We start from the raw sequence: 26088 nt of genomic DNA, 5'->3' as shown, positions 1-26088 counted from the left end.
AGGCTATTGCAGTATTTTGTGTGTAATCAGTATACATTAAGGAAGTGCATCAGTGACATAAGCCTGCATAGGCGCTATATAAATCCCTGAGGGATCTCTGATTTATTATTTGGAGTAGGTGTAGCGGTTATAATAGTTAATGTAAGCAGGAAAAAAGGATGATAGTAAAAGATAATTAACTAGTAATCAGAGCAGTTAATCAGTGGGATAGCCTTTCGAAGTTGTGAGTTCACCATGATTTCAAGTGTCAAAAGCACGGAGGTGTCGTAGAGTCCGTTGCTTGTTGGGTTGGAAGCTAGACAAAATGACTTCCAAGGTCCCTTACAACTTGCAATTTTATGATAAAGTACATCTTAGAGGTTTAGTCTGGAAACACGAAAGTTCCAGGCTATTTGTAAGTTTTTCTTATGCTGATGTTTCTTTTTTAGCCCAGTTTTGTCATTGCAGTGACTGCTATTTGTTCAGTCACTTTCACAGGAAGGATGATTGAGTTACAAAAAACAAGGAGAACAAAGATCAGAGGAACTCTTCAAGGTTCTTTGAAATCTAACTTGAATTTAATGCACTAAGATGTGGGGAAGGTCAAATTCCTAGAGACAGAGAGTAGAATGGAGGTTGCTGGGGGAAGGGGGAGTTACTGTTTAATGGGTGTGGGGTTCAGCTTGGGAAGACTAGAAAAGTTCTGGAGAGGGATGGCAGCGATGGTAGTAAACAGTGTGAATGTACTTAATGCGACTGAACTGAACACTTAGCAATGATTAAAATGGTAAAACATAGGGAAGAGGTTTCATCTTGTTAAAGTGCTTAAATACTTTGAAACCTCACTTGCATTTAATGCAATGAAATGTAGGGACAGCATTCCATCTTGTTGAAGTCTCTAAATAGAAACGGTTTGACTTGTATTCTCTTTGTCTGAAGCCATCAGGCCAGTTTGCAGGTAGAGTCATTGCAGGAGCAGTTGAATACAGTCTCCAAGCAAAGGGATGAGGCTGCCGGGCAGCTCTCGGTCTCCCGGGAACAGGTAAAGCAGTATGCGCTCTCACTCTCCAACCTGCAGATGGTCCTAGAGCATTTCCAACAAGGTAAGTGGGGTGGGCAGTCTCGCAGTGGAGAAAAATTGCTTTGTTATTGGGAATTTTGGCTTATTTGAGTGCTATTTTAGATTAGGCCTGGGGAAACCTTTGAAAGGTTACTCACTTGTATGGGGAAAGGTTAGGCAGCATCAATAAGTTAATTTAGACTCCTTTAACACTTAAGACTAGGGAACATAAACTGTGTACAGTAATCATCAAAACTTTGTTTTCCTGTTATAGCATAACCAGTTGAGGTGAGAGCTGGGAAAGTTTAAGGGTGACGTAGGCTGGGTGATCACGTGGTGAAGAGAGGATGCAAAGGAGAGGGGGCGCACGCGTAGCAAAGGTGGTCATGTTTTGAGATTGGTTAGAGGTTCAAGCCACTTGAAAGAGTTACTCATCAGTAATTGCTATCCTTTGAAATGTTGGTTAATTGTTCATAATTGTTCATCTCTACTTTGAGGTAACTACATTTTCTAGTCCTGGTGGAAATACTTTTCTGGAGACAGAGAAATACTTTCTGGACATGTGCTCAAGGTAGTATGGTGCGAGGCCATAGAGAAAGCTTTGCCAAAGAGGAAATATGCGAGTGGAGTTCTGAAGGGAGGGCAGAGTTTGCAAGCTGGAGGAGATGGAGAAGGCTTTAGGCAGGCGAAGCTGACCTCATTACTTTCACTGCAGTTACCGTGATCACTACGGCCTATATAATTTTCTTGTTGAGACATTTGAACTATTTTTGTTGAATTATTAAAATTTCAGGTGGTTTAAAGTTCTGATTTTATCACACAATTGCAAAATACTGATGTAACTTTCTTTTCCTCTTTAGAGGAAAAAGCTATGTATTCTGCCGAGCTAGAAAAGCACAAACAACTTGTAGCTGAATGGAAGAAAAAGGCAGAAAATCTGGAAGGAAAATTAGTTTCATTACAGGTTGGTCGAAATAATTTTCTCTTATAAATTTTATTATTCATGAAACAATTACTTGTAGAATCTTTGTCTTGGAAATAATCTCCTGAACAATTAATTTGTTAGATATTGTTTGAGTGGCTGCTCTGTACCCTCTGCTGGGGCAGGACGAGATGCTCAGGATTTCCCTCAGCGACGTAGAGTTGAGAGTAGACACAGCACATGTGAGATGGGGGACATGTAAATTTTTTAGCACAGATGGGTATTTTAGAGATCGCTGAAAAAAAAAATTAACCTACAATTTTAACTTTACAATTTTGTCTTTTCAACAAAGTATATTGGGCACTTTATTTCACATTTCAATGTATATTATCCCGTTAAGTCTTTCTCTTTGGTGGTGTAATCCTTTAAAATATTTTTCTTTTTATTACTATGCTATATTTCATACCTACAAAAATTATGTAAAAGATGTAAATAAAACGAACCCCCGTGAAGAGATATGACACCAAAGTGACTTGCTTTTAGATTTAGGATAAACTTTTCTAAGTTGTAAGTAGACTGGCAATAGCTCGTGGAAAATAATAAAATTTATTTACTTGTCATTAGTGGTGAATATGCTATTCAGGAGTGTTACTATTCCAAATAAGTGAAGGCATATTTCCTTTAAAGCTTGAAATTTTTATTAAATATTGAGTGGCTGCAAAATAATATTTAGACAATACATATAAATATAAGAATACCCACGTATTCCCCACCCAGTATGAGAAATAATATGTCGTCCTTTGAAGTTCCTTCTGCACCCTTCTGCACCTCTGGCTCTCCTTACTACCTCACAGATAACCACTATTCCAGAATTTTATGTTGGTCATCCCCTTATTTTCCTGTATGGTTTTGTTACATAGATTTACATCTCCCAACAATACATTCTTTGGTTTCGCATAGTTTTAAACTCTCTATGAATGGAATTTTGAACTGTATGTAAATTGAGTAATTCTCTGAGACTTGCTTTTTTTGCTGAATATTCTTATCTTTATGAGTTTCAGCCATGTTGCTGTGTGTCACTGTGTATAGAAAGTTCATTATTTTCACTGCTGTATTCATTGCATGAATATATAATTTATTTCCTCATTTTACTGATAATGGACGTTTCCATTATCTGCTGTACAAAAAATGTGGTTGTGAACCTCCTTGTTTATGTCTCCTGGTGCACGTGTGTAAGAGTTTCTTTCGGGTATGTGTTAATTAGAATTGCGAAGTGATGGGATATAGATGGGTACTTTAAACTGTATTAGATGATGGCAGATTGTTTTCTAAAGCAGTTGTGCTAATTCACTCTTACCAGTGGTGCCTAAGAGTTCTTGTTCTACGTCCTTGGCAACACTGGCATTATCAGAACTTTTAAAGGTTTTGTCAATGTGGTAAGTGGGAAGGGCTATCTACTTATGGTTTTAATTTGCATTTCTCTGACTACTAATGAGATCAAGCACCTTGCAGTATGTTTATTGACCATTTGTGCTTGCTTTCTGGTCAGCTCACTAATAACATTTCAAAAGACATTTTATCCAACACTTTCAGTGTTTCCAATGGGACCAGAGTATCTAGTCTCTTATACTGGTAAAAGTCCAGGTCTTCTTTTAAAAGTAACTTTATTTTTTTTTTTTTTAGTAAAAATGTAGCATATTTAGAAAAAGAACAAACTAAATGAGAAGAAACTGAGAGAATTAGTAAAGATAAAGGCTGAAGTTAATAAAATAAAAAACAAATAGTAGAAAGAATAATGAAATCTAAATGTTAATTTTCAAAAAAGTCTTAGTGTAGTTTTAAGCGTTAATGATCTCTTAAATATAAATGCTGTGAGGTTAAAAAAATCATTTGAGGGGCCATCCCTGTGGTATAGTGGTTAAGTTCTGCATGCTCCACTTCGGTGGCCCAGGTTCACAGGTTTGGATCCCAGGCACGAACCCACACCACTCATCAGTCATGCTGTGGCAGCATCCCACTTATAAAATAGAGAAAGACTGGCACAGGTGATAGCTCAGGGCTAAACTTCCTCAAGCGAAAAAAGAGGAAGACTGGCAGCAGATGTTAGCTCAGGGCAAATTTTCCTCAGCAAAAAAAAAAAAAAATCGTTTGAAAGTTTATTTAATTTCCTTTACAGTAAATTTAGTTTTGTGGATTTTGAATATTAAATTTTTTATTTAAAATTTTTTGTTTCACTACTTCTCTGTATCAGTCAGGGTTCAACTTGAGAAGCCGAACTAGTAGGTTCTTCACACACACACACACACACACCCCCCAACACCCACATTGATAGATATGATATATATGGATACCTATGAGATTCATTACAAGGGACTGGCAACATGATTGTGGGGGCTGGCTAAGCAAGTCTGAAATTCATAGGGCTGGCCGTCAAAATGGGAAGATCACATCACAGGCAGACTGGAATTCACGGGCGTAGGCCAAAGCTGTTGTCCACGGGGGGTCAGGAAGGAAAATCACAAGCAGGCTGGAACTCATGGGCAGGGGCCAAAGTTGCTGTCCAGAGAAGGAATTTCTTCTCTATTTGGAGCAGCCTCAGCCTTGCTTTCAGGATTTTGAACTGGTTCAGTCAGGCCCACCGTGATTATCCAGGATAATGTGACTTCCTTAAATTCAACTCATCATGGGCTTTGATCACATTTGCAGAATATTCACAGCAACGTCTAGATTATGTTTGATTGAATAACTGTGAAGTAGAGCCTAAGATGGTACATCCGAAAAGCTGTCACACTCTGATTCAAGATGTTAAAACTTGACCTAAAATTTCCGTGGGTGAATACTCTAGAACAGCCAAGAAAATTGTGTGAAAGAACAACAGTGAGGAGGGACTTGCCTACTAAATATCAAAATAGAGCCATAAATCAGCACCATGTTGACTAGATGAGTGGAACAGAAGGAGAATCCAGAAATAGAGCCCATGATATATTTCAGAATTTAAAACTAAATCCTAAATTAAACAAATTTCATTTAATGGGAACAACGATAGATTATCTAATAAGTTATGTTGGCACCACTGGCTCTCTGTATGGAAAAAAGTAAAACTGGACCCATATCTTACACCATATATAAAAGTGAATTTCAGTTGTATTGAAGCAAGGATTCTCAACCGGGGGTGGTGTTGGAAATCTGGGACTGTTTCTGGTGGTTACAGTGACTGGATGGGTCTTCCGGCATTTAGTGGGCAGGGGCCAAAATGCCAGAAGCACTTCCATGGAGAAACAGTATTTTAAAGATGTGAATATTAAAAAAAAAAATATCTTGTGAGAAAATGTAGAAGACCACGTGAATAGTCTAGTGGCAAGGAGGAGCCTAACTAAGTCTAAAACTCAAGAAGCTATAAAAAGCAAAGTAGGACGTGTTTGATTATATACAATTTAAACACTTTTACGTGGCAAGAGATATTTTACAGGCAATAGACAAATGGCAGATCTGGCAAATAATATTTGTAGCTGACAAAGGGTTTATGTCTACTATATAAGGTGCTCTTACAAACTGACAAGAGAAAGCTCAATAGGAAAACGGGCAAGATATGCAAAGAGAGGTTTTCACAGAAGAGAAGATCCAGCTGCCCTGTAAACATGAACAAATGCTCAAACTCACTAGTAGTTAGGGAAATAAAAAACTAATAATGAAACGTAACTTTATATACCCATCAGACTTACAAAAATTAGGAAGAACATTTGTTCCTATATTTTGGCTTTCTATCTCTGCTGTTTGTAGTTTTTATTCTCACTTTTTTTACTTTTGTCACCATGCTGTCTTTTAGTAGCATCGTTTTTTTCATGTAGTTCCTCTAAAAAAGACAGTTTTCTGTTGTGAAGTGTGGGTTCTCTCTTTGATACTTGTTAGTTTTGTGAACTTGCCAAGGTCACAGAAGTACAGCTTCTTCAGCAGAAAAGAAAAGAGTTGATTGACCCTAAGATGTCTTCCAGCCCTAGAGTTTATGAAATAATTTTTGTATGCCACTTTTTAATGAGCTTTCCTTCCTCAGGAGAGTTTGGATGAAGCAAATGCTGCATTGGATTCAGCATCAAGACTTACAGAACAGTTAGATTTAAAGGAAGAGCAAATCGAAGAACTTAAAAAACAAAGTAGGTTTTTATTCTTTCCCTTCTTTTTTCCTACAACACTAGTGTTGAATGAAACGTGGTTTCCCTCATGTGCTGGTTCAGCTGAGTGATCCAACTTGCATTGGTATGTGACTCCCACTTCCATCTCCCATGACTAGTTTGCTTCAATTTGAATATGGTCCCAGTGAAACCAGAGTCATAATTTGGCCCTGGCTGTCCAGTTAGTTTTCCTGGATATTGAGGCAGTCCAGTTGTGTTGGCTGTCACCGTGTTGACCTTCAAGGGGGACTGACCTGACTTATTATGGTTATGACTTCTCCCTGATCAATCCGTGTTTGTCCTACCTAAAGCCATCTGAAGTGTTAAAGAAGGCAGTATTCTCAAGTAAAAGAGTAACTTTCTGTGGAATGAATATCTGGGTGTAACTAGCTCTTTATGATTATAGATAGTGCTGTACATACAGGCACTCATTGTGTAGTTTTTGATCCTTGTAAGGTATCTCATAAGCCCTGTCAATTCCTTAAGGTGAGTCCTGTGCTTCGTATTTTCAGTGAGGCCTCAGACAATCAGGTGGTTCCTAGTGCTGTGTTGAATCTAGCAGCTGACAGAGATGGCATGTCCTCATTTAATCTCTGATTTAAGGGTCCCCAGGAAGTTGAAGCTATTCTAGGGCTGCATTTAGTAGGTAATGATTTGGGGTTATCGGAAAGGTGATAATGGAACCTAGAAATATAGCAACTTTAGGTGTCTGTGTTAGGCACAGTAACACCAAGGTACGTAATTAAGGAATTAGGAGTACCACCAACATAAAATAAGAAACAGGCAAAAGTAGAAGGCGATGGCACAGCAGAGTTACTGTCAGACACCAGAAACAGTGACTTGGACGCAAGTAGACAAGAACTACTGAAGCGTGGATACCAAAAGACAAGCCAAAGTAAGTTGGCCTAAATCTAGCAGGAGACAGGAGGTAAGAGAGTTTTAGGAATACAGAAACAGTAAGGTAGATCATGTGAGGTGGTTGTCCTCACGATGACTTGACTCTGAGGCAAATTACTGCCCAACTGAAAGTCCGCTGTTCAATTGGTAAGACTTGGTCAGCCTGAGAACTCTAAATCCAGCAGAGCAGCTGGAAATGGGCAGGAAGGACATGATTATCTGTTGAGTATCGTTTTATATAACATATATTGTATTATTTAGTCTTCTCTTATTTCATTTGCTCTTCACAAGCAACTCTAAAGTAGGTGGTACTAGTTCCATTTTACAAGTTAAGGAAACTGAGTTTTGAACTCTGATTTTTTACTCTTGGCCAAAGCTCACAGTCATTCCACGTTACTATGTTTCTTCCTGTCAGGAAAATGGTTATTTATAGTCTGACTTGTATTTTGTTCTGTATGTCACCATCTCCTTAGAAGATAGGGCAGTATCCTCTGTGTTGTGCCCCAAATGTTGAAATGGTTGCCCCTGCCTGGAGGCAATATTTATTGGGAAAACAGTCTAGTTAGGTTGAAGGCGAATGCAGCTACTGCATTATCTGGAATACATATGGGCAACCCAGAGGAGATATGCACCCAAGGAATTAGCCAAAGAATTGATATCTTAGGGTAGGGCTAGGCTAATGGAGGTGAAAAGGCAGTATTCTGAACCAGCTCATTGGTCTGTGACAATTCCGTGCTGTTTGTCAAGCTTCTATAATATTTAAGGCCACATCCCCTTTTAGACATCTGCCTGAGTCATTCCCAGTAGATGATGGTAAGATAAAAAGTTCTGTGACTTATCGTAGTTGATAGACATTATCAGAGTTCCTGCACTACTTAGTTTTTGTGCAGGCACCCACCCAGTTAAATGCCCAGAGGTAGAATATTTTCAGGTTTTGACTATAAATGACAAGGCTTAGGTGGCCTAGGTCTCTATTCATGTAATAAAGTATAATTAATATTCATTATAAATGTATAACAACCTGGAACTCATTTTGTGGAGTCAATATTAGCTACAGAAAAGGCTCAAATTATGCTTATACAACTGGTCTTTGAAAGGGCAGGCGAGAGGCCAGTGCTGCACAGACAGGAAGGGGAGTCAGGAGCCAGTTAGCTCTGTCCTGTCTTTAAGTCATTCTTGCCGTTTACGGCTCTTCTTAACAAGCTGTTTTCTCGTCTTAGCTAAGTGCTTAATATTGCTTTTGTATTTCTAAACACAAATGTGATTTTATTTTCTCAAAGTTGCACTCTTGATTTGGTAATATAAATAAAACTTTGATTGGCTTGGTTGCTTCAAGCGAATCACTGTATATTTTCTTTCATAGATCATTAAGTACTTTAAATGTTGATTGATGTTGTAATACTGTACTTTATTTTTAACACAAAACTTGGCCAGACAGCGAAAATATTTGCCAGGAGAAACAATTTTGAAAAAGACAGATTGGCTTTTGTTGCCCGAAAGTACATGGAGACTTGAATTATAGAAGCAAAGTATTGTTTTATTTCTGAGCATCTGTAGACTGATGATTAGTTGATACGCAGTTTCAACAGTTAAACAATATTAGGAAACTCACTTAAAAAAGTGGCATTTTATTTGCAATGCTTGATTCTGTCGTTGCCACCAGAGATTAAATGATTCAGTCTGGTCGAACATATGAAAAGGGAGCTATGTTGTGTATAAACACCAGTTTTAAAACAGTAGATTATTGATGATTTCGATCATTCTTAGAGTACATAATTTTTAGTGTCCTGAATGTACAACTGTGGTTATGGGTTCAGGAAATTTACATGCCTTGTATGAAAAGTATGAAGATACCTTATCAGGCATTAAGTATTTAAGGAGAACCAGCTACTTGGCTTCCTGTTAGATGCTATGTGAGATACTAGATAGGATCCTTTTTTACAGGGAGCTTAGTTAAGGACGTAAGATCACATGGATACACCATAGGTTCACAGTTTAAGACAGTGGTCATAACACAGTGCATATTTAGTTCCCCAACAAGCCCATTAGGGTCAAGGGCATTCCATGGAGGAAAGGAATGGAGCGGAGCCCTAAACCAGTAGTAGGATTTCACCCCGAAAATGTAAGAACCCTCCCTACACCATCTCTCTTTCTTTCCTTTCTCCTCATCACTACCCTCCCATGGGAAAGTAACAATGAAAGGAAACCCTAAGATCCTACAGGCCCCCTATTTTAGTAGATGATGTTGGCGGGTGGAAGAGTTACTGCTACCCTTCCTTTTCAGAGTTGTTCTCTCAACGTTTTACCTGGAAGTGTTCTTTTTCAGCGTAGTTCCAAAGACTTGTTTCACGTGCCATCCTATATTTCATTGATTTTTCAAACTCAGTCCTCTATGGGGCAGACAGGACAGTGTCTTTCCTTAACTGAGTTGATCAGAGTTCAGAATTTCTATGGAAGTGTCATTCATGGGAAAATACACGCCTATGGGAACCTCAGCTACAGCTGAACTGGTAAAAGATGTGTTGTCTTGCTATATTTATGGCCAAATTTGACATTTTCCTTCCTTTACTGCTTGTTCTCTACCATCATCCTGGAGATAAATTCCTGTTTAAATGAAAATGATTGGATAAAATTGAAATAGCACAAAGTAGTTCTTGTTTTGATAACTGTTATTCAAAAGGGTGGTGAATTTTATGGTATGCAAAAAAAAAAAGTTTTCATAAACAATACAAGTTTAGATTCTAGCTTTGGGAAAATCTTTTGGTGTGTCTGCCATTTTATAGCTGTGTCTTAAAGGGCCCCATAACTATTATTTTCTTTTTCTTAAGAAGGTTTGGTGCTCTTTTAAAAATCTTCTATGAGTTGAGAATGGAAAATTTCCGTAGAGTGTTTTTTTAAAGAAAATCTAGAAGAACATATAAAATGAGCCCCAGTAAACCTACTGTAATATGAAGCATAAAAACATGTTTTAAAACTATGAATATAAAAGAAGTTTAAAATGTTTTTCATGGAACTACTTTTATGGTGCTGGATGGTAGAGTTTTTATTTTAATAAAGACATTCTGTTTTCCAGGACATGATTTATACAAGAAAACATATAATGTCCTGTTGAACATAGGCCAAATACATTCCCAGACGCTTTGTTACCCAAACCTTTTGAGGGATTTCTTTATAGATGTTTTTGGCAGAAGTGGTGATTTTAGAGGAAACATATAAGAAATACCAGATGCAGTTTTCTGAATTGCCATAAATGGTTAAAAAATTATTTGTGATGATATAAACATCTGGGTATACTAGACAATGCCAAAATTTCAGTTAACAAAAACGTTTGTATCAATTAGGTAAATAATTAAGCCCTTTTAAACTTAATGGTTATGATTTTAAATGTGTGTTTTATTAATTCTTCTAAGTATAAAGGAAAAAGTAAATTATGTAGAGATGAGAATGTTTTGAGTTAATGTTTTTTGTGTATTTTCCCTCGTATGGATGAGTAATTCAGAACATAAATCATTTGTTCTTTTTGTCCTGTGTTCTCTTCTTCCCAGATATTCTCCCTTCCCAGAGAAAAATCAATCATTCTTTGTCAAAAATGTATTTCTTTCTGCTGTGTACCAAGCACTGAAATAGGCAGTGGTGGTCCAAAGATAGGGGACAAGGTCCTACTTTGAGGAGGCCTGCAGTCAGGCCCAAAGAGGAGGACTACACGCAATCACTTCCATGCAATGAATTGGTGACAGTGGTATGGAAGGGTGGAACAGACTAGTGAACGGTATGCTTGACCTCACTCAACTGGTGGATAGGTCCAGCTAAGCAGGCAGGGAGTTGGGGAAGAGCATTCTAGACAGAGGGAGCAATTCGTATGACTATGTGGTATAATGTGGAAACTGGTGAAGATCTGGGGACAAGTAATAACCAAAGGGAACGCAGAGGTGGAAGTGGCTTGCTATGTGGCGAAATGAAACTATAGGTATGGATCACAACCACAAATTGTGAACTGGGGCCCAAATGACAATATAAAAGAGCAAATAGGACTGACACTCTGGTGAATTGGAGAGTTTCTTACGGGGCAGGAAATTCTCAGCTCCACACACAACGCTTGCCAAGCAGGAAGGCGAGCCCAGTGTTGCCAACTCTTCAGATCTTTCGAGGGACACTGGAAATGTAGACTTTTATATGAAATATTCCAATTTTTTAATGTGACACAATTTTTCTAAAAACCCTTTGTGGGCTGAACAAAAGATTTCTTTGGGCCAAATTTAGTGTGTGCTGATGTGCAACAGGGAACTTTCAGAAATGAGTTGAGGTTCAGTCTGCAGCCTAGAAAACTTTTTGTATAGTATATTTTCTATAGTGATGATGCTGTTCAGTAAGTAGCAAAATTATTATAATGATTTTACTTTTCACTGACAAAATTGCAGTGTTTTCTTTTGGGATATGGCTGGTCTGAGTGAACCTATAAAAGTTAAATATGTAACTTGACTCACAAGATTTAGTCTTTTAAAAAATTTTTGTTTTGATATGGAAAACTGCGGTACAAATGATTTGAATTCATACTAAAGAATTGAGGGAGGAGGGGGAAAATAAATTTGATCTGATTACGTTAAAAATGTTTATATAACATCTCTTTCAAATGCACTTAGTAACTCTAATTTAAGTATACAAATAACCCAGTAGACCTCAGCGTTGCTATTTCAGTTTAATCACAGATTCTGATCTAGTGAAATTCGAATTAATGAGGTTATATCAAATTAATAAAATTCTTTTCCTGTGAGTTCATTGCTAGGAAGTGGAATTTCAAAAATTACTTTTCAGCAATTAATAATTATAATTGTGGAACAAGAAAGCATTTACCATGTACTCTAGACCTTAAAATTCTGTGTCTGATATGGATGAACAGAATTGAGTTACAAGACAGCAGGTGCTAATATGTCTTAACTTCAAATCTAAATAAATATAAGATGCCTTTAAAAAAATGTTATTTGTTGTTATAATGAAAGTGATCTTGTGTAAGTTGAAATTCTGTAATAAAAAGACCATCTAATTTGTAGCTTTTGCTTTGATTATGTTTAACTAAATGAAGAGTCCACGTTTCCTTGTATTAGATTTAATATATCAGATTTAAATATTTTTTTAAGGTATCCAGTGCAGGTAAGACACTAGATCCAGTTTATTTACTGACATCTATAAGTGAAATCATCTTTCTAATGTTTTTTTCTTCCTTCTGTTGACTTGCCTTGGTTTGTAAAGTGACAGATCAGACAAATGGAGGGAAAATGATCACTGTTAATGATAACCAAAGTGATACATATTATTGATATTGGTTAGGGCTAGGTTCAAAGATGAACTCTTTAGTTATTTTAAGAAATCAGATGAATGAATACTAATGCTTTTTACGGCACTTTGCTCTTGAGAAAGGTCACATTTAATTACTCAGTAGATTCTCTCAAAATCCTTTAAGAAAAGCATGCTTCTTTTGCAAAATAGACAACAAAGTCTGGCCTGGTAACAGGACCGTGATTCATGTCCAGGTCTTGTGACAGGACCATGATTCCTATGCAGGCCTTCTGACTCTCCAGTGCTGTTCCAGCCACGTTCCTTTTCTCAGTCAGGTGACTCTTCAACCTGACTGAATCTTGTCCAAGAGAGCTTAGTCATGAAATAGCCAAATGGCTTTGTAAGGAGTGTGACCTAATTTCATGATGTTCTCGGAAGGCAGTGTAGAGTGCAGTGTTACTAATCACAAGTAAAATGTAAAATGATGGTGGGCTGATTTGTTGTAGTCAATTACGTTTTATGTTCAGTTTTCATTTTAAATCAAGTGATAAAGACCATGGGGCCACCTCTAGGCATTACAACAAAGAGGCTATGATATGGCAGGCTTGGGGATGTCGTATATTCAGAGTAAATCTCCCCCTAAACGAGAGTAAATCTCAGATGCTTTATTGTTCAGCTTTAAAAGTGTAACCCCCTGCCCCTGCCTTTTTTTTTTTTGTAACTTTCAAAGAATTACTTTGGCATGTTAAATTATTTCACAGGGATATTGTATTTGGCTAAAAACCCATTTCTGAATAACCTGAATTGATTGTCCATATAAATGTGTTTTGCCTGCCCATATAAATACAGTTCTGATTTCAAACTGCGGTTTGAATTAGCGTTCAGGGTTTGTGGCGAGGTGTTCAGAATCTCTGATGGGAGGAGACGAAGGGCGCCCAGGGAAAGAGAGAGTCTGGAGGCACCTTTGAAGTTGGTATTTGACTTTCTTTTCTTTTCTAAACCTTTCCTAGTTAATACCACCCTTCCAATCCCTTACCCCAAATTCTGAGGGCTTTTTTCTAGACTCAAATATCAGAATACCTTTAAATTACTGTTTGAATTTGGAATTGCTCTCTGCATGCCTGCAAGGATATGCAGAGTTACCAGTTCTCTGTCACATTATCTCAGGACTGACTTGTATTCTGATAGTGAGTTTAAGAAATTTTACCCTGTTATTTTGGCCTTAAGGATGTTTTGACCCTAACTTTCAGAACACAGATTTTAATCAAAATTATACCAATATTAATGAGTTTTCATCAAGAAAATATTTTTGACTTGAACTTTAAGACATTTCTTGATCAGTTTTTCACAGAGCAAAATTAAGTTTTTCCAATTTATTTTATTAAAATAATTTTTATCAGAATCAACTCTTTGCTTTGTACATTTTACTCTGAAGATGTCTATTTGTCATTCGGCTTTGTCTCTTTTTTTAGTAAGAGGCAATATAGTGTGGTTATATTCTGGTGATGCTCCAAAGCCATCCTATCCAATAAAAACAGAATGCAAGCTGGGGCTGGCCCTGTGGCCGAGTGGTTAAGTTTGCGCGCTCGGCTTCAGCAGCTGAGCATTTCGCTGGTTCGGATCCTGGGCGCACATGGCACCACTCGTCAAGCCACACTGAGGCGGCGTCCCACGTGCCGCAACTAGAAGGACCCACAACAAAGAATATACAAATATGTACCGGGGGGCTTTGGGAGAAAAAGGAGAAATAAAATCTTTAAAAAAAAAAAAAAAACAACAAAGAAGAAAACAGAATGCAAGCCATGTGTATCATTTAAATGTTGTTAGTGGCCACGTTACAAAAGTAAAAAGATACAGGTGAAATTAATTTTAATAATATTTTATATACCCCAGTATATCTGGAATATTATCATTTTGACATGTAATCAATATAAAACATCATTAATTTTAGAAAAAAGTAGATAGAAGAAGGGAAATCTCAGAGAAGGAGAAGGTAGGGGTGGGGTAAGTTTGACCTCTGTTTCTCTGCTTCCTTTCTAGAGCTTTGGGGGGTAGTAGGGGAAGATGAAAGAGAAAACTGTCCCCCTCTTTACTCTGGGTCCTACTTTAGCTCGTGAGAGTGGAATGGTTAATTCAGAACCTCGACAAGAAATTAACTTACTTGCTGTTCTTCCTCTGAATAGTTCAGAGTTCTATTTGCATTCAGAATGTAGTACTAGAAAAAGCCCAGAGAGCACCATGCGTTCGGTATACATGTGCCTATTAAGAATCTAAAATGTCCTACTTACTTAGACTTTAATAATAGTCTTGTTCTCTCCCTTTCTTTCTTTTTTTAATGTCCAAGTTTAAATTCCTTACTGGAAAGACAGGAAAGGAAATGTTTGTAGTAGATTTTCCGAACACAAACCTTGCTTTTATAATATGGTTATGGCAACCATCTCTATTTTGGTAAAGTTAGCATATTATATGAATTACATTTTGCAATTTAGATTTTTGCAATTTAGAAAAACCACAAGCTACTGCACACAGTTAAACCGGACATTTTGTATATACATTTAGTACTGTAAATCAGAATTTTAGGTATTGTACAGACAGAATGAAAACATAAAGCAGATGGACCTGGCCTAATCTGTAAGGTTCAGAGAAAACTTCTTTGAGGAAGTGACCTGGGAACTGAGACATGAAGAGTGAATAGGAGTTAATAGGCAGTGCCAATGGAAAAGAGCTTTCCAGGCAGAAGAAAAAAACATTTGCAGAAGTCTTGCAGTGGGAATTGAGAGTCTAGAAATCAACCATACATTTATGGTCAATTGAATTTCAACAAGGGTGCCAAAAGAATAGTTTTTTCAACATATGGTGCTGGAACAACTGGATATCCACTTGCATAAGAATGAAGTTGGACCTCTATTTCAGACCATGCACAAAAATTAACTCAAAATGGATCATAGACCTTCATTTTAGAGTTAACACTATAAGACTCTTAGAAGAAAACATAGGAGTAAATCTTTGTGATGTTGAGTTGGACAGTCGTTTCTTGGATGACACTAAAAGCACAAGCAACAAAAGAAAAAATGAATTAGACTTCATCGAAGTTAAAAACTTGTACTTCAAAGGATACTATCAAGAAAGTGAAATGACAACCCACAGAATGGGAGAACATATTTTCAAGTCGTATCTGATAAGGGAATTTGCATCTGGCTACTCCTGGGAGAATCAGCACAACTCAGAGGACATTTGTGGAAGGCCACGGTGTCTGGGGAGCGTGGTCTCGATTTGAAGAGTAGGGCTCTGCTGGCGCAGCCTCTGCTTCATCTCTTTCAGAACCGACTCGTAATCTAGCCTGTAGTTCATTATCTCCTTGGGCTAAAACTGTCCGTCTCTGGGGTGACAGGTGGAAAGCCCGTGGGCCTGGCTGAGGGCTCTTTAGTCTAGGAATCCCTGGCCGTGTGGCATGGTTGATATCTCCTGTTGTGATTCTAGACTTCACCTTTAATACTGCTCAAATTCCAACTCTTCCACCAAGCTTTTACAGATTTTGCTTCCTGTTTAAATAAATAGACTTTCAAAATAAAATAGTCCAAACGTCCTTCTAAATGAGTCATAACCTATAGTAGTTTGATTAGTATGTTAGAACCAGTGATCTGAATTGTGTTTGGCAATTTATTACCCCAGAATACTGTGCCCTCTTAGCTACATCCTGAACCATGTGTTAGAGCTGCTACAATTACATCCATGGTTGTGTTAGAAACTCTTCTTAGTCATTTCACCAAGAAACAGAGTCCAGCCAGGAAAAAGGAAAATCTAAAATTGTCCTTTCCACTTCTTCCCATTAAAGAGTGGCTCTGGAAATGTTTCAGCAAGAAAGCAGTGGTGAAAATTTCTTCCTTACTGTTAAGTTTCTGAAGAGAATGAAAACCTTTTTTTGGTTTTTAAATTTTCTCTTAGAGAGTTGATTCCTTTATTGGGGTTAAACCATGTGAATTAGTGTGTACTCTGACCCCCAGGTAATTTCTGTACCAGAGAGCCTAGTTCCCTGAACCAAAGAAGAGATGGAAGTAATTGAATATTCCTGATTAGAATAAGTGCATATATTCACAATTCACACTAAAGATGTACTCTCATTATGTGCTCATCTAGACTGTTTTAATCAGTTAATGACTGTCTTTATTCACATGTTCTAAACAGATCAGCTCCGACAAGAAATGCTGGATGAGGTACAGAAGAAACTGATGAACTTGGTAAACAGCACAGAAGGAAAAGTGGACAAGTATGCTATGCCTTTTAACTTTTATATGTTTTATGGAGATTACTTTTATGGCAAAAACATCTACATGTAGATGTTTATATGTGATGAAGTTTTTAAAAAGCCTTTTCTTTTTCTTAGGTAGTGATGAGGTGTAGGTGGTTTTAATGAGGGGTCAGCAGAATAACTTCTCTTGTCTGGGTTTTAATAGGTCTTTCTCAACTCAAATTCTTCTTCTCAAAACCATGTGGAAGAGTTGAAACATCACCACAATATGATGTACTTAGAAAATAAACACTTTATTCTTAGCGTTCGTTTTTGCTGTCTTTACTGTCCTTAAATGAACATATCTTGCTCAAATGTATTAGGTCTGAAGCCTAGGTATATATCTAATATATCATTAATATTTTAAAGATTTAGATATTATTAGCAAATTATTGATAAATGTGAATGGGGAAGTAAAAGCATAACTATTAAGCACAAGAACTATCATCACCATTTTAAGTAAGGAGGGAAAAATCTGAAGTGTCTCCTTAAGATAGACGTCAACCCAGACAGGCACTGAGAATACTAACGAGGCACCATCTCAGTTGAGTATTTACTTGAAGAAAGTGGGTGGCTATTAAGTGATGTTTTAGAAGGTAGACATTTTGGGTTGTTTGAGATATTCTTTTGTATTTCTGTGGCATCCATTGTTGAAATGTTCTTAATTAGACTTGTCAAGATTTTTTTAAAAGTTACTTTAAAATATTTTATTGTTTGGTGTTTTTTATAATTATCATTTAAGTATAAATATTTATATGATTAGTGTTTATTGTTTGGGTATACTGAATATTTGGATGACTGTTGAGTTAGCTTGAGCTGCTTCTGTCTTCATTTTCTTAGAGTGCTAATGAGAAACCTGTTCATTGGACATTTTCACACACCAAAAAATAAGCGTCACGAAGTATTACGATTAATGGGAAGCATCTTGGATATCAAAAGGGAAGAAATGGATCAGGTAACTGAACAGTGAAAGACATTCTGAATACGTTTATAACTAAAATAGTGCCATCATATAAAATTGTTTTCTTTTACTTTATATTATATAACTTTTCCTGAATACAGTTTTCTCAATAATGTGGAAATGGAGTCATTTCATACTATAATGAAGAAGTGGATTTGTCCAATTTGTATATTAATTTAAATATTTTGTAACTTATAAGCCCCCTCTCATATCAGAATGCTGAAATTTTAAGACAGGACAGTCCTCATCTTTTATTCAAAGTAGTGCTTGGGATGACCTGTCATTGTGTTTGTACCCTTTATCAGTAGGAAACATACATTTCATCATATTTGTAGCCTGTGTCAGTAGGAAACGTTTACTAGGAATTGCACTTGAAAAGTGTGGTTTACTACATCTGAAATCATATAAAAGTTGTTCTTATTTTTTCTTTTCTAGTATTGATAATATTTTTCTGTTTTAAAATAATCTTTCAGTTGTTGAATGAAGATCAGGGCGGTGTCACCAGGTGGATGACTGGCTGGCTTGGCGGAGGATCAAAAAGTGTCCCCAACACACCTCTGAGACCAAATCAGCAGACTCAATATAATAGTGTAAGAGCTGGTTTTTCTTGCTGAGTATGAATGGTGAAGTGATTGTATATCGCATTCATTTGCAAAGAATCAGATTTCCTTTTTAGGTTATTTTATACAGCCCTTTCATTTTAGAGTTGTGGAAACTGAGATCCTGAGAGGGGATTAGCTTAAAGATAATAAGCCAATTTTAATAATTTAATTTCATATATTTTATTTATCTGGTACTTTTATTTTTCAAGGTATTAACTCTTCCTTTCTTTGTATTTGGTCATGCTGCTCTAGGCACACGATCATTTGTTTGTCTTATGACTAAATTATCAGATTCCTGAAGACAGGCTCTGTTTTCTCCGTGTGTGTATCTCCCTAGTCATTGAGCTAATGAATACTTAGTGAGCACTTGCTGTGTACCAGACTGTCCCAGGCACTGGGGATGCAGCAGCAAAGCAGACAGACAAGTGCCTGCCGTCAACCAGCTTACATTCTGGTAGGAAGAGGCCTCTAATAAACACGAAAACATAGTGCCTGGTGTGTAGTAGCTTGAGATGAATGTTAATTGAATTGAGTAGTAAGTTAGAACGTGACATTTATTTCTTTCTTTATTTATTTTAATAAAGAAGAAACTGAGGATAGATGCCTTACCCAGAGCTCATTAAAGATAAAACCTTGTTTTAAATTGGATGGCATGAAATTTAATTTAAAGGAAAGGTCTACATTATGTTATTTTAATCTGATACTACTGTTGGTAGCAAATGCTATATTCATTGATTGTTACTTTAGAAAGATATGACTGTTTACTACTAGTATTCTGTCAATATAATTTTTTATGTCTATGTAAACACTTATTAAAATGATTTAAGACTTGATATCTTAAGTGCCATTGATGGCAAGAAATCTGTTATCAGATGGCTAATTCTGACCATAAGGTTTGTAATGAGTGTTGTCATCAAAGATTATTGATTAAATTGTTAAAGTTTTTAATTGATACCTACGTAACTGAAGTGCTAGCAGTTTTAAATTGTTCATAAAGCTTATTTATAAAGAAATGATTCAGATGGCATGATTAGTTTTTAATATTTAATTAGAACAGCTGGCACATTTTTTTAGTTGTATTGAATATAATTTTAAAATCTGACGTATATAACCCAAATATTTTCTTCTTAGTCTTTTTCAGAACTTTTTGTAAAATTTCTGGAAACGGAATCTCATCCATCTGTTCCACCACCAAAGCTTTCTGTTCATGATATGAAACCTCTGGATTCACCAGGAAGGAGAAAACTAGATACAAATGTACCAGAAAGTTTTAAAGGTAAAACCAGATATTTATTTTTTCTATAATTTAAAAAAATCAAATGCTTAATTTATAATTATGTTTTACAGTGATATTAACGAAATTCTTAGTGTTTTTGAAAATGTGCAGTGACTTCTTCCCAAATTCCAGTAAGGCATTAGGTTTTGACTTCATATATTCTTAGCGATAGAAATCTGATATTTAATTGGCTTAGATTAATTTAAACAACATGAAATATTTTCCCTTTGTGTTTCAGAATAATTATTCTCTCTGCATAAGCCACTTTGAATTATTCTTGGAAGTAATGGTGAACTGGTAAACCTTTGCTTGGTCACCTGTTTTCCTTTCTCACTAGTGGTGCTTATTGCTAATCAGAGTTAGAAGTGTAGTTTATAGTTAGAGAAAGATTTTTTTCACTGTGAATATCTAAGTGTTACACTCAGTTACCAAACCTTGGTATGTTAATAACCTTTATAAGAGCAGTTCAGTAAACTGGCTTAGACATCCAAGAAGGTGGTGAGGGTCTGCCTGGAAGCAGATGGTTTGGTGGTTCTGCAATATGTGTACATAGTTTTCTATCCCACTGGGTTGTAAGGGTCTTATTTATACTCATATCCCCTATATTGGTATTAAGTAAAATTTCTTGAGTTGAAATTGAAGTATAATCCATTAGACCATAGATTCTTTATTTTATCTGAAATCTTCATATTTTAATATGGATTAACATGTTTGCTAGTTGGATTGTAAAGGTATTGTTATTATACACTCAAGTTTATATCACATATCAGATACTTAAATTTGGATAAAATGTTACAAAATTTATATTCTGAAATTTTAAGAACTTCCTTAGTCATTTAGACAAATTATTTCTATTTTCCTGAACTTTTATAGATGGAGAAAATGGTAAAATTTGTTGTTTAGGTAAAAGGTTTGGCTGCTAAATTTAGTGAAAAGTCTTAACTTTATCTAACAGGCGTAGACTATACAAAACTTTTCTTGTTAGACTAGATTGTGGCATCTTGAAGCGGCTTCCAGAATTCATTACGACACGGTCTGCCCCTCCACCCTTCCCTTCTTCCCTCTCCGCCCTCTGTCCTGCTCTCCCCAGCTTCAGTTATCAAGTCCTGTGCGCAGCTTGACTTGTGTTGATCAGAGACAAAAGCCAGCGATGTTCTGAGTTGGTATAGGGTTTGCATGAAAAAAAGCAAGCTTAGTCTTTAACCCTGGATTTGGAAGTGTGTGGTGAGGGTGCTGCTAAGTAGCACCAGAAGCTTTTCCAGAGTTTGGGAAGTTGTCATTCACAGGAAAGCGCAGCTTGGGGACCTAGGCGAGATCGATGATGAGTAAATTTGATGAATTTGTCTCATTGCTCTCTTTGTTTTAGAGTCTTCTTTTATTTGAATTTCCCGTTGAGAAAGTGGGCACCTTCAAGGGGTTGCTTGACTCTTAACAGTAAGGTTGTTGGTGGTCTTGGGTAGTAAAGCAGAATTTTATCCACTCAGCATTAGGACATAAACCAAATACCTGTTCCGATAAAAACCAATTGTTCCGCTAACTTTATGGAGACATGATTTGATCAAGAATTGTTTTCAAACCTTTCAATGTCTAAAAGATGATCTGGTAATATAATCCATATATTGGTTTTTCTTTGGGTAAGTTAATATGAAATCTGATTGTTATCAATGTCATATGGGTGCCAGTTCTTTTCATGAGCATCATAATTATTTGGGGGAAACGAGTTCTCAAGTCCATCTTTCAGATGAGTAGAGAGTTTGCCTTGTAACATGGGAAGCGCCTTTTAAAAAGCTGTTACTGTAGTAAATGCGGTTTATCAGTTATGTAACTGGTATTTAAATACAGAACAACAACATTAGTGTGTTTGGTAAGGTATAAGCTACACACACATAATCATCTCTCCCTGCCTCCTCCCATTCCTCTCTTACTGTCTCATCCTCCCGCACCCTTTTATGTTCATAGACCCTGCTTGTCGGATCCAGAATCCAGCAGCATCTGAATTAAATTTATTTAGGGGCAAAATCTGGGAACCTGAAACGCATGTACAGCGTTGACTAAAAAAAATGTAGGAGACTAAACAATTGCTATTTTATCCTTTAGATACAGCCGCATCCAGGTCAGGTAGAAGGGCAGATGTGAGTCCGTTCCTGGCGCCCCGCTCTGCGGCCGTGCCTCTCATCAACCCAGCTGGACTTGGACCTGGCGGGCCTGGGCATCTTCTTCTGAAACCCATCTCAGACGTGCTGCCCACCTTCACTCCTTTGCCGGTGTTGCCGGACAACAGCGCTGGAGTTGTGCTGAAAGAGCTTCTCAAGCAGCAGTAGCTGCTTCTCAAGGCAGAGACGACACACAGAGCACTTTAAAGAAAACGTGAACACTACGTGGATGTACTTGATCACAAGTGGCCTTTTGGGAACAGTCATGTGTTTGTTTTCAGTTGTACTTTCTCTAAATTTAATAAAAATATTCTTATCTTAATTTTTAAAAAATACTCTGAATACTCTTAGAAATTGCAGGTGTCCCAGGAGGAGGTGGTTGCTCTGTTTGCTTTTTTCCTTCTCTGATTAGACCTAATTTAAGTTAGAAACATTTGATCTTTTCTCTTAATTTACAAGAATAAGAAAAATAAAAAGACAGACAAAAGTACCAGTAGCTCTATATCAGCTCTTTCTCATTTTCAAGCTCTTTTAAGCTAGAGACGTGGCTTATCTTTTAAAGATAATCAAGAGATTTACAAAACAAAAAGAGGAAGAAAATAGTACTGGCCTATCTGCATAGTGCAGAAAATTGATCGGAAACATATAGTAATCTTCAGAGAATTTTGTGTGGACAAGCCAAGAACAAGGTTGTCCCTGGGAGGTCGTAGTGTCCTGAAGTGGGATGTGTGTGTATTCCTTTCTATGCAGTCTTGTCACATGTGCAGCTCCATGTGACCACCACTGCAGCACAGCTGCAGAACAGTTTCATCAAGGACCCCTCGTGCTCCCCCTTTATAATCATAGCCACCTCCTTCCCTACCCTCCTCCTCAGCCTCTGGCAACCACTCGCTGCTCTCCGGCGCTATAACTTGCTCATTTCAAGAGTGCTGTATAAATGGAATCATACAGTCTGTGACCTTTTGAGATTGGCTTTTTTCACTGAGCTTAATTCCCTTGAGATCCATCCACATGGTTGCGTGCATCGGTAGTTTGTTCTTTTTTACTGTTGAGTACATATTGTAGATATGTGATTTAGTTTGAAGAGCTAAGGTATCTTTCTAAAGGTTCCATTTTAAAACTGTTTGCTCACCCACATGCACACAACTCTCATGTAAGTGTTAAATCGTACAGCTGCGTTTATGTGACTATAATTAGCAATATCAGTACACGACGCCTCCTGCCTCTCTCTGAGGTGTTGATACGAGAGGTTGTCAAGTCAGAAGTCATCCGTTCTCGTCTTCGTGGTCATGAGGGATGAAGTCACTTCAGCGTCACCAACACCAGGTGTTTGGAACTTAAAAGTAAGGGAGTATTTCTTTAATTTTTTATAAACGTCATAAAAATCTTGACTTGGAACTTAATTATATCAGGATGTTCATGTTTGTATTAATTGTTGAAGTTGTACATTTAAAGACATTTCTTGCAAATTTTGTAAATTTCAATATGCCTTTCAAATAGAAGCATCTGTGTAAACAAGGGAAGGTGGTGATAATACTGATCAAGTATGTCAACAGGCCTCCTCCGGCCGGGGCTGAATCTGGGTGTTTGTAAACTTTGCCGTGGTTAACTGTGCGCTTTCTGCTGTATTTAGAAGACCGGAAGTCTTTATGTGTTGATGGGTAAAATTTTTCTGAAAAATTTAGTAACTGAGACATTGCTGCTTCAGAACATCCACTGTCTCCTTAGCTAATTTATTTATATTGCCATTGTTATTTCCTACACTTTAGAGGAAGTTGTCATACAAGTTCTATATTAGAACTGTCGAACTGCCTCCTGTCCGTTTTGCCCAGTATTTCTCTATGAAATTATTACTCTTAGGTTTTATATGATCCTTTCGAAGATACTTTGACCTTCCTAAATTATTTGCTGCTTGCCATGGAAGTTTCATTTCAGTGTGGAGCATCTGAAATAAAAGTTTCTGAGTTAAAAAAAGACATGATCCTTCATTTTGAAGAAATAGAACAAGCAGAAAAACTTTCTGTTTTAATTTGAAAAGGAGATGTATGATGGGTATTTAAGTAGCATGTCATCATATTTTAGATGCCTCTTATGACGTTGTGAGTATTTCCTTCCCTGCTCGAAACAGCCTGTCCCCCTCACCCTGTCGTTGAACCTAAGTCTCGGAGCTCCTGTGGGTGGATTGCGTATCCAGACATCACAGCATGAGCTTACATGGCTGCTGTGGAACTGAGTATGTGGCCTCGTCCTAAAGCTGCAGCACCTCATGTTTCAGCTGTATCAGCACTGAGACTATAGCGCACTGGTCTGCAAGCTAAGTGTGTGTGGATCTACACCAGACAGAACTCATCTACTTTTCTGAAACTAAGTTGTGTCGGAGATGAACCATCTGCTCAAGGAATCTCAGTAACCCTATGGTGATGAAGCATGTAATTCTCATGTTAGCAATAGGACATTGCTAACAGGAATTTTACTGCAATATTGTAACTACAGTAGTTTTACTGTTTACTTCTCTATAAACTCACTAGAATTTGTGGTTGAATTTTGCCTTCACGGCCACAGGTTTTGACAACATTCCTAATGGTTTTCAACTGCTCTACTATAGTAGAAAATCCATCCAGCCATGGGATTTGACTTCATTATAATCCTGCATCATAGGGTTGTCTGAGTTTTAGTTCCTGCTATTATTGATTTAAAAGAAAAGAAGAAACAAAACCAAAACTAAACAGCGAAAACATAGGGAAAAAGGAATGACTTCCTTAAAAGCAGCCAATTATATGAATATCCCCCCAAATAAAGCCTCCAGGTTAATTGAAAGAGGGAAAAAGATTCTCAAAATACTTAATCAGTAAGTGGGAAAAAAACAGACTATATCTTAGGGGATGGGATTGATGGGAATTATTGAGAAAGTGCAATTGTGTGTCAAACAAATTTAGCATTTGAATTTGATTTAAAGCTAATGAATTTTTTCATATATCAACGTATTTGAAGTGTCTTCCATCAAAAAAGTTTATCTTTAATTTTGTAAATATCAAGTATAACTGATATTTATTTTATATATTCCTATGGAAAAAGCAATGATACTTTTACTGTTCTGACATTTGTGATTATTTGCCACTCTTTACTTTTTAACTTATTAAGGTTTCTCTACTTAAAATGGATAAGTTGTCTTTTGATTTTTAGAGGCATATCTAAATGTGGGAAATTTACAACCCAACCTTAATATTGAGTTATGTTTTATAGAGCTAACGTCAATGCATTTCTGAATTTCTCAGGAGCACTGCAAGGCAAAAAAAATACTCCAAATAAAAATGATATATGTAAGTTGGCAATGTCTTCATCCACAATAAAAAAAATTTTTTAGCAAACAGCTGCTGACTTTTTCTTTAGAAGGGGGAGAAATGACTCACACATGTTTATAGCTGAGTTGATGAACTACTGAGGCGAGTGTCTTCAAGTGCTCACCGGATGTCTGCTGCTGGGGTGCCACTGGAGTCTTGGAAATGTTAAGAAAGAACGATTTATAGATGCTCAAAATTATGTATGAAAAGAGGATCTCAGAGGTTTCAGCTAGCCTTTTTTTTCCCTTCGGAGGTGGTACTATGTGTCATTGGGCTTTTGGTCTTTCTGCAAGATAATCAATTACGTCTTCATTTTTTCTTAGATGTGGAACTTGAATATTTTCTTTAATTGAGGTCATAATAGTTTATAACGTTTCGAAATTTCAATTGTATGTTATTATTTGTCAGTCATCATTCACATGTGCCCCTTCACCCCTATTCGCAATCCCCAACCCCCTTCCCCTCTGTGACCACCGATCTCTGGAAGTTGAATATTTTTAACTGTTCATATGATGGTGGGATTGGAAGGAACGTGGGTTTTAAAGTTGAGAGATGGATTGGAGTACTAATTTTGACCCTTTCTGTCTGACCTCTAACAAAATTAGTTTGATTATGGGGCTGATTTTTCTCATCTCTGAAATAAGACTCACATAGTAAACGCACAGGGCTGCAAGGATCAATGGACACGCTCATTCGTAACAGTTAGTAAAAGAGTAAATGCGCCACCTGTGGGAATGCTTAATAAAGTCTACAGTTCTACACAGACGTTAGAAGTTGTGATTGTTACTGCCAAACAGTGGATAAGCATGCCAGAGTGGGGCGTTACTGAGGCCAAGGGTTGTTTCAAGAAGGTAAGGAGAGGTGGAAAGGGTGAAGGTCTTGCTGCTCTGGTGAGAGAAGCTGTAAGAAGAGTCCACTGGATTTAGGGACCATGAAGTCGTCGGCTTTGACTTAGAGCAGTGCTGGTGGAAAGTGGGAGCAAAAGCCATATTGTTAAGTGGGTTGAGTAGGTGATGAGCAAGTGGAGATAGTGTTGCAGGTACCTCTTCTGAGAAACGAGATTTTCAAGGGGAAAGAGGACGTAAGCACGAGACGAGTGGACTGGGAGACTGGAGCAGGTGTTAATGCTTACAGGAAGGACGCAGTTTAGATGGAGAGGCTGAAGA

The 26088-nt window shown here is 37.2% G+C and overlaps 1 protein-coding gene across 4 annotated transcripts in view; it reads left to right on the top strand.

The window, feature by feature from the left end:
• TRIP11 (thyroid hormone receptor interactor 11) overlaps positions 1-24949 on the top strand; it is a 64349-nt gene extending 39400 nt beyond the window's left edge. For 3 of the 4 annotated variants that reach the window (XM_005605407.4, XM_001494620.5, XM_070249777.1), the window contains 8 exons: positions 919-1082; positions 1900-2003; positions 6013-6112; positions 16487-16568; positions 17430-17544; positions 18024-18140; positions 19284-19428; positions 21526-24949. In XM_005605407.4, the coding sequence (XP_005605464.3) occupies positions 919-1082; positions 1900-2003; positions 6013-6112; positions 16487-16568; positions 17430-17544; positions 18024-18140; positions 19284-19428; positions 21526-21749 (1051 nt within the window). In that variant the 3' untranslated portion in view covers positions 21750-24949. The remainder of the gene's footprint in view (positions 1-918; positions 1083-1899; positions 2004-6012; positions 6113-16486; positions 16569-17429; positions 17545-18023; positions 18141-19283; positions 19429-21525) is intronic. The other variant, XR_011432109.1, reaches the window with a different exon arrangement.
• Positions 24950-26088: the final 1139 nt, after the last annotated feature.

The sequence above is a fragment of the Equus caballus genome, chromosome 24 (assembly GCF_041296265.1).
Source record: "Equus caballus isolate H_3958 breed thoroughbred chromosome 24, TB-T2T, whole genome shotgun sequence".
In the NCBI taxonomy this organism is placed as follows: Eukaryota; Metazoa; Chordata; class Mammalia; order Perissodactyla; family Equidae; genus Equus; species Equus caballus.
Note: the sequence above shows the minus strand (reverse complement) of the source record. Positions and strands in the feature narration are given on the sequence as shown.